We start from the raw sequence: 12,276 nt of genomic DNA, 5'->3' as shown, positions 1-12,276 counted from the left end.
TGGAGTATTATAAGCAACAGCTTTAACTGCCTTAAACTCCTTCCAGGTTTTCTGAGCTGAATCTAAAGCATAATTTGCAGCAGTTCTTCCAGTTGTACCTTCAGAGTGTGTTCCAGTCAGGCTAAGATGGCAGCTGAACAAACATGCTTCTGAATGGGCAAACTATACAACTGGGGAACTAAGAGACACACACTCAAAGCCCCAGTTTGTTTTCTGTAAAGTCTAAAAATGCAGAATCCATGAGCTGGCAGTGCAAAGCTGCAAGATTTCTCAGAATTAGCAAAAGAAGAAGATGGGACAAAATGCAAGATTGGATATTTTGTCATAACTTTACTCTAAAACTATGTTCAGCACCTTCAAAGCATTCTAAATTAACTCACTTTTCCTTCATTCTTCTGTAAATTTGCACACAGTGAGCAAGTCAAAAGGTTGCAAGTCAATTGCCCATCCTGTTGGATTGTTTTGTGGTTTTAGTGGCACCCCCATTCACAGCACGAGGGCCTGGGACTCCAGAGTAAACTCTGCAGCCGATAATTGACTTGTGACAAATTCCTCTGTTTGTTACGGGCCGTCTCCGGGTGACCGAGGACTGGCATCACACTGCATGGGGGCGGAGGGATGAAAGACATGGCTTCCAAAAAAGTCCCGTTAAGTCCAGTCCTGCACCAGTGGTGGTGCTAGAGGGGACCAGAGCTTCCTATGGAGGGCCCAATATGCACTTATGTATGTGTTTGTTTAAACAGGGAACATCTTTTCTGGATGATGTAAATATTTGAAGTTAAAACTCCACATTTTACAGACTCAGCTTTCCACAGATCTCAGTCCTTTATATTTTAAAAGGTGTTGCACTAAAGTTTATTGTGTGGTTTTGGCAGACATTTCCACTGTGGGCAGGGCTTATGTGTGGAACTTAGAAAAAGGAGGGGAAAATGAAGGAAGGTCAGTAGAAAGAAAAGAACAAATAAAGGTATGAAGGGAAGAACTGAAAATAAGGGAATGATACCACAAAGGAAAGGAAGAAAGGATACAAAAATAAATTAACTCCTGGAAGGAAGGAAAGAAAGAAGGAAGGAAGGAAGGAACGAACAAACAAATGAAAGGACACTAAGGAGGGAGAGAGATAGGGCACAAGGGAGGGTGCACATAAAGAAAAGGAAACATAGTAGGGAGGGAGAGAGAGGAAGAGGGAAAGGATACAAACAAGAAAAGGACAGCGGAAGGAAAGAAATAAGAAAGGAAAAATGGAAAGACCAAAGGAGACATAATAAAGGAAGGAAAAAGGGATATGAAGAAGATACAGTTGAAACCAAATATTTACAGTCCAAACTTTTCTTGTTTTAGGTTAGTCAGAATTACCCAAATTATTCCTACTTGCTAGGAAGATGGGAAGTAAGGAAGGGAAACACGTAAGAAGAAAAGAAGGAAGGAAGGAAGGTGTGAAATAACGGTCTGGAAAAACCAAATATTTTGGATGTACTTGTTGGGTTTTTTTCCATTACTACCAAGACCTGGAAAACTCAAATTGATATTCCAGACATTCCTGATCTTGCTGTCTCGTGAGGATGAATAAAAGATGCTTCTGGATCAGAGAGACAGTAGAGGATCAACACCTGGATTCAAGACAGAGAAGACTTCATCTGGACCAGGATCAGACCAGCTGGCCTGTGAGGCTTTAGATAGGAAAGTTCTTCATCTACTCAAGTAAAGATGTTTTTTTTAGGGTTTTTTTTTTGTCATGCAAGAATGTAAGTTTTGTTGTAAAAGCAAAAGAAGGGACCCCCACCACCTCACCTGACCCTGAGGCTGTAATATTGGCACACTGGTACCTTCCCCACAGGAATTCATAAACTAAACGATTAGCCTCTGTCTGTAATTGCGTTCTCCCTTTCTTAATAGAGGAGGTGAGGTAAAGAGCAGGGGGAAAAAAACAAAGGACAGTTAATTTCTGATTTCCTCTGCTCATTTGAAGGCAAATTAAGTGTCAAACAGCTAATACGGAGCATATTTCATTTTATGAGCTTTTAATTTAATTCCACCGCCTCATATTACCGGAGCCCCGTTAGCTGTTCGCTGCTAACGCCTGCTTCTGGTCTAAAAACGAGGGGCCATAAATAAACATGTTTCAATTAGGCCCTTCACCGTAATAGGATGTGATTCTGTTCATTTGCGGAGTACGGATGGTGGATGTGTTGCTGTGGCAGAGAGGAAACAAGCTGCTGGGCGTTCATCGTGTTTTTTTGGACGCCCGGTGGTGGCTGGCTCACGCGGCACGGCGGGGGGAAGCTGACTGGATTGATGGAAGTGCCGCAGGGCCAACCCAACTGTAATTACAGGCCGTAATGAAAGGTTGCATGGGGAAGTACCGCAATAATAGTCCCTGTGTACTTAGGCATATCTTTGAGAAGGCTAATAACGATTAATTCTGCACACGTTTGGGGAACTTGTCTTAAAACAATTCAATATTTCACCATAAGCCGCCTCTTGTCCACAGTTTCCCTGGAACGGCGGCGATACATCGACTGCTCCTACTTATTTGCTTGCTTCTGACTGCAAGAAAGCATCACTGAGCTCAATGCTTGAGTTCATTTACTCTTTTGGCTGCAGCTTTGCATGCGTAAAAGTTCAGCACCAGAAAAGTCTTGCAAAAAACCAGGATGTGCAATTAACTCCAATTTGCCATCAGGTGGTTTCTTTAATACCACATGTGATAAGTGCTTCGTTTCACTGAGGAATTCGGTGCTGCTTTTTAATAAAGCTTGCAATATTGCTTCTTCCCAACGCAACGTCTTTACAGCTACTAGATATTGTGCTCTGCAGGAGTACAACTACCCCTTAGAAATTTGTTTACAAAGAAAAATCTGTCTGAAATTTACGCTTCTTAATGTGACACCCTAAAAGAATTGAGTACAATTCTCAGAAGATTTTATTTTGTAAATCCACCTGTGTGCAATTTAATCTCGATAGAAATACCTCTGCTCTTTAAAGGTCTCTGTGGTTTATTAGGGAGCATTAGTGGACAAACAGCATCATGAAGATGAAGGAACACAGCACATAGGTCAGGGAGGAAGGGATGGATTAGATTAAAGCAGAGTTAGGTTTTATAGGAATATTTCAAGGTTTTAACATCTGTTGGAGGACGATCAATCCATTCTCAGATACTTTAATGAGTGTGGAGGTAAAAACCTTCCAAGTCAGGCCAGGCAACGGACGTTGGGGTGACTTTGGAGAAACTTTAGAAGTCGTAAGAGTAAAGCACAGGATGAGAGCCGGAGATCATCTTCAACTAGTGCATTTAACACACCTGTTATACTGAAATGACCTGAGACAGAGCAGATAAACGGTCTCCAACCTTGACCAGAGGCTTTGACAGGGTCAAACATGCAAGACTATCAAAATTATTCAAAATGTCAAGTGTAGAGAGGGCAACCGATATCCATCATTCAAATTTCACTATTCCTTTGGTGAATCATGGTGGCAGCAGCACCACGCTGTGAAGATGTTTTTCTTTTTTTTCCTTCAACAGGGACAAAACCTCAGTTGGAAAAATCAGGGCAATTATTAACCAAATACTCCAGAAATCTAGTTTTTATGCAAGAGTGGTAAAGTTAAAGCCAATGTTGAAAGAAAACCTGTTTCGGTTTTTTAGCAAAAACAAGAAATCCTGCTGTAAGATTTGAAATGTGCTGTATTTAAGACACCTTTTCTGTTCATCAAATTTTTATTTCTAAAAAAATAACTTACCTTACAATTGCAAAATTTTGTGGCAAAGAAAATGCCACAAAATTACACAGAGGTTTGGGGTCTGAAAACTTTTCCCAGTGTATTGTAAAAGGCGAGTTCACAGAGTCCATTTAAATGCATTTGGCCATTCAACAGCTGCCTTATAATCATGACAAATAGTTTCTGTCAACGTTGCATGTCATATTAAACAGCTCGGCGCTTAATGGTTTGGATAAAAAGGCCGTAAGTAGCGAGGCAGAGTGCAGCCGTGTCTCTGGTGACAGCGAGCCAAGCGCACGGGTAATTCCCGTCCAAACAGAGTGACTGAAGACGCCGCCGCCACGCAACCTCTCCGCCTTAATTCAATTCCCTGCCTTAACGTTGTCCCTCCGCCCTCTCCTCATTTTTCTCTCTCCCTAACCTGTGCTCCACATCGCTCCAAAGCGCTCCTGACGGATAACAAGCCCGGCTGTTTGTTTGAGCCCGTGTTGCCTGTGCGTGTTCGCCCCATTATCTCCGCATAAGCTAAATGCTAAATTATATTTGCCATTTTGTTTGCAGTGACATGGGACATCAATCACCTCCCTTTTTTTCGTCTTTTTTTTTTTTTTTTTAGTTCCTCCCTTTCTTCCTCTGGTGCGGCAGGAGAGGTTGAGAGGTGGGGTGGGACGGAGGTAGGGGGGGTATAAAAAATTCATTACGCTTAGTGGCACATCAGCGAGGGAGAGATATGACTCCTGGAGGAGAGGAAGGGAGGATGGGGGGGAGTTGATAATGATAAAGAATATCAAACATAATGCGGCCCAAGTAGCTGCCCCATCCAATTTGTCCTCGTCGCGCCATGATCGCTTCCTTCGCCTGGAAAACAAGCGCCGCAGGGACAATGAAGCAGCTAGTAGTGCTGCTTACAACTTGGATGCAAAGAATACAAATGATGAAGGTAAGGTGAACAGAAAGAAAGAAGGAAAGTGCTTTTGAAGTTCTTCTCTGACCCACCCAGTCTCCAGTAGGAGTCACACCGACTGACCACCTTTGTCCTTACCGAGGAATAACGCCGTGTTTTTACCTGACTCTATATATTTGATAGACTGAACAGACAAGAGCCCATCTGTGTCTGTCAAAGACAGGTTGATGTCGGCAGAGGCATCACTCCCCGCTCCTCCTGTCAGGGCTTGATCATAAGAACCGGGCGCACTCCCAGGCTCCCCTCGGCCCTGCTCTCATTTTCATGTCTCTGACACATGTTCATTTGTGTGTCTCTGACATGCAGATCATGTTGCGCACGCACAGGGGCCATGGCCTTTGATCCTGAGAAGCAGAGAGGACGCTCCACGCCCAACGGCGGAAGGAAGTTTTCGGGGGTTGATTTGTATCGGTTGTGATCAGCGATATTTTAGGGTCTGTGTTTGTGTGTGTGACCGGTTTGAGAGACTTACACATGAAGAGGGTTTACAGGCGATGGCTCGTAGATGTAACGTCCCTGGGTGTGTCTGTCGTCAATTGGCACAGGAGGATGGAAGGTGGGGAAAAACGGTGGAGCGGCTGTGTGGAAAAGAAAAGAGAAAAGCAGACTTTCGTAAAACACTTCTTCATATTTCCATGTGAATTTCCTTAGGTAAGCTAAAACCCAGCTGTAATGAAAGGCTGATGGCTATCTTTCAGTGGACCCACCCAAAATGAGAGCTCATTAAATGCACAGAGCAAAAAGTGGCCAGCTCTGAAACATTCGCAGTGGAAGTCTTTGTAAACTTGTCTTTAGCTTCAGCCATCTTTCCACCACCTTTCAGCTGAAGTGAAACAACCCCACAGCATGTTGCAGCCATCACCATGTCTCACAGTTGAAATGGCATGATGTGAAATATCATTTTTTGCAAGTAGGCCACAATGTACATTTGGTATAAGAGCACCTTCTTCACCAGGCATGATGGAAGAAGCTTACAATGCCTTCCCTTCTTCTGCTCCTCCATCAAGGCAAGAGTTTTCTGGTAAGTTGGTAAGTTGGTTACAACTTACCAGAGCATCTTTTTAAAGGTTTGCTATGTTTCCTGCATGGTTTGTGGCAAACTCCTAATGGGACTTCCTGTGGCTTTCTTTTTGCCAAAGCCAAGATTTGAGGAGTGCAAAACTAAAGGCTGTCCTAGTTGGCCTCATTCTCCCATTTGTTATACAAAAGCAATACCATAGCATGATGCAGCCACCGCCACATTTTACTGTGGGAACAATGTGAGCGTGTTGTGAAGCGCTAATTTGCATGGCAGATGGAGTAATAAAGGCAGCCAAGGAAGTTAAATTTTAGTCAGTTATGAAAAGACGACCTTCTTCCACATTTCCGGCATTTTCTACTTGTGGCAAACCTCAACCATGGCTTCTTGTGTCTTTCTTTAAACAGTGGCTTTCACCCATCTATGTTGTGAATCTCAGTTATTATGGGCTCTGATTATTGCTCTTCTTACACATCACATACTTTAATGGACATGTCTGGGAAAGTTTGCTATTTTGTCATGTCGTTGATAGATTTAACATTTTTCTGTGAGATTTCGAAGGCTTGGTATTTTTGTCTTATGAACAAACTCTACTTTAATCCTTGCTTCAAGTTTTTTCCTAACTTCAGGATTGGACATAGGAAAGAATGGTGAAGCAGCTGTGCAGCAGAGAAAAAAGAGAAAAACCTACTTTTTAAAATATTTTTTCTTAAGTCCATGTGAGACCACTCTGCTAATCCAAATTGCAGCTGCTATGAAAGGCAGAGCCTGATGGCTATCTTTCAGTGGACCCACCCAAAATGAGAACTCATTAAACGTGCAGAGCTAAAAGATGCCCTGCTCTGAACTGTTTGTTGAGGAAGTCTTTCTAAACGTCTCAAGGCTGATAGAACTCAAAATAAACAGCGGTAAATAACCAAAAGAAAAGCAGCCAAACGGCACATTTCTCACCATGCCGAGCATAATGTGGTTTCACACAAAGGATAACATTTAAATACAACCAATGGAACGCACCGAACGAGAACAAAAACATCCTTTTCCGGAGGCTTCTTTTTCTACCACCCTCCCCACTCCAACCAAGATAAAACATTACAACATTTGCATAATATGTGCTCGCAAGCTTTTCTCTATTTTTACTGCTGAAATTGAAACTCTTGCACTGCAATCACACTAAAGTCCCACATGTGTGCCACTCATCTTCCAACCTTAACTGAACTCCAAAAGAAAAACCTTGAAACTAAATCTGGATTTGGGTTCTAGAGCACCGACTTGCTCACTACGGGACAAGTCGAAACAAGTGGACCACAAGTAGGAATCTTTCGACAAGCGCTGCCAACCTGAGTGGTGAAACTAAACAAAAAGGCCAAAGTAGAATTTCGTCTTCATTCACATCTCTTTTCCTGAAGCACGTGTCGGTTTATTGCCTGTTGCCGAGGCCAAGCTGCGTCTTGGCACCCTGAGGCAAAGCATGTGTCAACATCTGTTTAACTTCACTCAGCAAGTCTAACGCTGCTAGGTATGTGTTTTTACTTCTTGTTTTCGGCTGTAAACATTTGAGCCAAGTGGGCAGATGGCCAACCAGCGGGGGGTGCCAGGCAGTTACGCAGGAGTGGAGGCCATGACAAATGCAGCTGCATTGCTGGGCAGCGCAGCAGGTGTTGATCCGGCGCTGCTTACCTCATTGTTCACTCATTTAACACAGACATTTAGTGCCAGATTGTGATAAAACACAGACAGTCGAGAGGTGATCTGGTTGGTGTTTGCAATCCTACGGCATTAGGTGTAGGCATAAAGCGGCACTTCCTTAAAGAGCCAAACGAAAGAGTCTTCAATAAAAAAATAAAAAGACAAGAGGCTGAAATCAAAGTTGGATGAGATCAGACCGAACGGAGAACCAAAAGGAGAACCTGAAACACAAGGAAACTAAGTTCACCCATTACTTTTATTAAGGTAGCACTGTTTAAAAACTAGTGTTAGAAAGTTATGAAAGGCATGCATGTACAGCAGCTGACTGCAGGCTAGCTACATCAGCAGATAACCCAAGTAAGCATAAGAATTGATATAATTCATTTCTGGATTATTCTGTCGCAACTTTCTATTATTGTAATTTAGCATTGTGTTGCAAGCAGTACCAAAGTTCTGTTTGTTTTTGGAACTAGAGGCCTTATTTCAAAAGTAATTTTACAGAAAAGAGGGTGCAAAGAGAAAGAGAAGAAATAGCTTGAAAATTATAACCTAACATAGGAAAAGCATAATGAGAACTGTGGCCTCTCCGCTGGAGGCTCTACTAATTAAGCTGCCCAGATCCCCAATGGTAGCAAAGTTTATCAAGATTTTGAAAAGCAACCGATTTGAATAATGTGAAGAAGTTTTTGGTCATGCTCTTCCCTTAAGTTTTCTCTGTGTGGAGCATGAAGTACAGCAGCTCTGCCCCTCCCCCACCTGCAGCTGCTGGTTAGCCCGCGAAAGAGAGTTACTGCACTTCCCCTAGCTTACAGTGAAAGTAAGTTTGAATGTTTGGGAATATTTTTCAGAGTGAAAAGCAGATACGATCAAAGGTCAACACTGTTTTCAAAAACTATCCAAAAGTCTTTTAAGTGCTGTGGGTGAAAAACGTATAGCAAGTTTTCTGCACAAACACCTACTTCTGAAAACTTATGCAGCGGAAGTTAACGTGTCCTTTGCTTTAACGTTTCTGCTCCAAGTGAAACAAATATGTCCCTCTTGTCTTTTAAAGGTCTCATCTTTTAAGCCTATTTTTGAAACCAGGCCTGCCTTCAGAGCATCAAACAGATGCAACTTGAGTATTTTTAGAAAGATATTTACAGGTTCTCTTCAGAGTGACATGCAAATTCTACAACAGGCAGCTGTAATCTTCTCAAGCCTCTTAATCTTGTAAACTGACTAACATGATAAATTGTTGGATAATATAACTTAACTTGAATTCAGGAAATATCTTCTTTTGTTTCTGTGTTAATACATGAATAAAATTGTCATTTAGGGTCAGTAAAACTAACTGAAAGAAATATAGCAGTTTCCTTTAAGATTGGGTGCATATTTTCCCCTCTCCCTATTGTCAGTCTTCCTCCTGTTCTCCTGCTTTAACTTTTCTTCTTTAAAACATTTTTTATTATCTGTAATCATGGTAACAAGGTGTTGTTTTTACAATTGAGAGTAGCATTAGTATCTCAACAGCTCAAATAATACCTAAACTATGACCCCAAATCCCAAAGGAGTTGGAAAGTCAGCTTTATGAATGCAAAGAGAGAGAAGGAGGAAGTTCAAACTATTTCTTTGATCCATCATATTGGGCAAGGAAAATATCCCCGAATCCAAAGTCGGAGCAAAAAAAAGCAAACGAGGTGGATTAGCTGTGCTTGTCAACAGTGAATGGTGTCATTCAGGATATACTACTGTGAAATATTGTCTCTGCTGCCTGGATTAGGAGCTGTTAGCATGACAGTCATGAGAATGTCAGCAAGTCGTCAGTCAGAGGCTTTTTCAGATTATTTGGAAGACCGACTGGTGTCCTGAATAACAGTTATTTTCAATAAATAAAGTAGTTTTGAATTGAATAGAATGGAATTTAGAGTCATGACCAAATAAAACTGCACTCATTTTCAGTCTTTATTTGTAAAGATGTGTCTATATCTTCATAATCATGCACCATTTTGTGTTGGCGTGTCCTAATAAAATACATTGAAGAGAGGAACTGTAACGTGACATCATGTGAAAGAGTCCAGAGGGGATGAATACTTTTGCCAAATTCTGTAACAAGTGAATGTAAAAGTTAGACAAAGTTTTAATCCAGCGCTCCCAGTTACAGAGATAAGTGCTACAATCCGACTCCATGCAGCTCTGGGAAGTATCTGACCACTCCAACTCTGCTTGTTTGATGGTTTTCTCCCGATGATGTTTTTCTGGCTCAGCTCACGTTGGCTGATTTCAGAGCTGCTGCTGCTGCTTCTAAGGGAGGGAGGGCTGAGGGGAAGCTGGGATGAGCTCGAAGTAGAAGAGGGCAGAATCTGATCTGTTTACTCTCCGCAGCTCCACTCGTGGGCTTTTTCGGCCCTTTTGGCTGTCAGATTCGGAAATGAAGCTTTCAGGTTTTATACCGTGTGTTGCGCGCATCAGCTCAGTGCTGGTAAAAAATTCATGCTCTCTAATCTAGCTCCTCCCCTGCCCACATAGCAGGAACTTTGTACTAACCTCTGTCATCCTGGCCGATCGGTTGGGGGGGGAAGATGACTGCAGAGATTACAAACTGTGAAATAATTTCAAAGACTCCACCTATTTGCTTCTTTGCAACACATGCTTTCATTCCCACATCCAGCACTCCTCATTGAATTACCCAGACCTCTTTTGTTTATGTCTCAGGAGGCACTCACTCAGCACAGCCCACTGCATAGACCGGACCCTTTTTCTCTCCCCTTCATCACTCCTTCCCTCCCTTGCTGCCGCACGACGAAACCATTCCACTGAGGTTTATTTAAATCGTCTCGCAAGTTTACTTTACCATAGCCCTGTCTAAATACAGCCTGCCACCTCTTTTACACCAGCGCAGCTCTCCATTAGCAAGGCAAACATGCTCATGTCACTGGAGGGGAGAATGTATACAGTCACAGAGAACAGAGAGCGAAGGAGAAGTGGGGGAGAGCCTCCATCCTGCAATCCATCTCTACTGTTTCCTGTTGGGACTCCTTACTGTTTACTCCAGGACTAAATTGCCCCTGCTCTTCTGGATATTCAAGGGGTATTCTGGCCCTCTGATACAAAATACAGCTGGAAGGCAAGGAGGAAGCCCAAAATGAAATGCACATCTGAGGTTTAGCTTCCCAACTGCAGCCACACACCACAGCAGCTGAAGCATTCCTTAAGAGGAAAGAAACTGTTGGTGATTTTTTTTTTTTTTTTGTCCTGGAAGAAAATGTGGTAAATCACCAATAGCACACAGTACCTTATAAAAAAAAACTGGCATTACATTTGAATTTTGAGAGTCTGACACAAAGTGGTGCATAACTGTTAAATGGATAGAAAGTCCATTTAATAATTTTTATGTTAAATGACTATGCCATTCTAACCCACCTGTGCGTATATGTTCTCCTTCCTTTAAAGCTCTCGTCTGTTGGCTTCTGGTGTTTCTGGGAACTTAATCTCAGTTTGAGGTTCAAGTCTTTTGCTACATCTATCTTTAAAAAAAAACATCCTCACAGAATGATTCCACCATCCTCATGTTTTACTGTAAGTATGGTTTAAAAAAACTTTCCTTCTCATTATCAAGCTACTTTGATGGTGTATCAATGTTTTGTCTTTTATGATGGTTAATTTTTTTATGTATTTCTCATTTTTAGCAATATTTTAAACATTACTTGCCTCTCATTTCAGAAATCGAGAACTGTAAAAAAGTATTCTGATTTTTAATTACACTTTAATGTTTTATATTCTCAAGAAAATGTTAGTATTTGACAAAGATAACCTAAATAAATGGGGGAAAAGCTGTTTATGAATGACGATTTTGTTTACTGAAGCAAAAACGTTACCTATGCTAACAGAGAAAGTAATCCCCCAATTTTTGTTAAATTGTTTAATTATTCATCATAGACAAAACTGATCTTTTTTGGTTGCAGTCAGACCAGTGGAACTGAGAAATCAACTAAACAGAACCAGTCTCCTAAAAGATTTTATAAAGCAACTCATAAACTTGCATCTATCAGTCTAAAAATGTTTACAAAGCAATTTTCTAAGGCTTTTGGACTCCAAAAAGACAGAATGAGAGTCATTATCATCACAAAGAATACTATGGAATAGTGGTGGACCTCATCAGGAGCGCACTGACGACATAAACCATGAGAGCACATCGATGACTCATTCAGAAAGGAACAAAACCGAGAACATCTGAAGCACAGAATGTTTCCCCGCCATAGTTAGGATCAGTATTCATGATTCATCGATAAGAAACACACAACGAGCAGAAATGTCGTTACTTAGAGAGCTGCGGGGTGAAATTCAATGACGACCAAAAAGAACAAAATGTCTAATTTCAATTTTGGCCAAGAAAAGAAAACATTTATATGCTCCTCAAGACGTTTGGGAAAATATTCTGAGGTACTTTTCGGAAGGTGTGTATCATGTTGGAGCTGTTGTAAAACAACGATGTCGCAAAGAACTTCACACTGACATTCGAACATGGTGGAGGCAGGACAAAAATAAATAAACAAATAAATAAAGACTTTTGAATTGGACTAGTCAAAGTCTGTCATATATATACCTACAGACATATGTAGATAGATATAGATGTAGATATATGCATATTCTGATATATGATTGGCATTTTTGGAACCAACAGGAAACTAGAGTTTAAAAAACACTCAATTTCCTCACTCATCAATCAGCCTTTCTCCACTCTTCCTAATTATTTTTAATTACTTTGGCTTAACTTTTTAGAACGGCACCAATTCTTTTTTTGTCAGTCTTTTACAGGAAGGGATGGAAGTTATTAAGATATGATAATAAATGGGTCTTAATGAAAGGGCAATTAGAAGCAAACTTTGACCAGACTCATTAATTCTAATTC

The 12,276-nt window shown here is 41.3% G+C and overlaps 1 protein-coding gene across 3 annotated transcripts in view; it reads right to left on the bottom strand.

The window, feature by feature from the left end:
• Nucleotides 1-12,276, bottom strand: part of gli3 (GLI family zinc finger 3) — a 116,538-nt gene that overhangs the window by 45,990 nt on the left and 58,272 nt on the right. For all 3 annotated transcript variants that reach the window (XM_055020922.1, XM_055020924.1, XM_055020923.1), the window contains exon 4: nt 5,157-5,262. In XM_055020922.1, the coding sequence (XP_054876897.1) occupies nt 5,157-5,262 (106 nt within the window). The remainder of the gene's footprint in view (nt 1-5,156; nt 5,263-12,276) is intronic.

The sequence above is a fragment of the Poeciliopsis prolifica genome, unplaced genomic scaffold (genome assembly GCF_027474105.1).
Source record: "Poeciliopsis prolifica strain line A6 unplaced genomic scaffold, Auburn_PproV2 SCAFFOLD072, whole genome shotgun sequence".
In the NCBI taxonomy this organism is placed as follows: Eukaryota; Metazoa; Chordata; class Actinopteri; order Cyprinodontiformes; family Poeciliidae; genus Poeciliopsis; species Poeciliopsis prolifica.
Note: the sequence above shows the minus strand (reverse complement) of the source record. Positions and strands in the feature narration are given on the sequence as shown.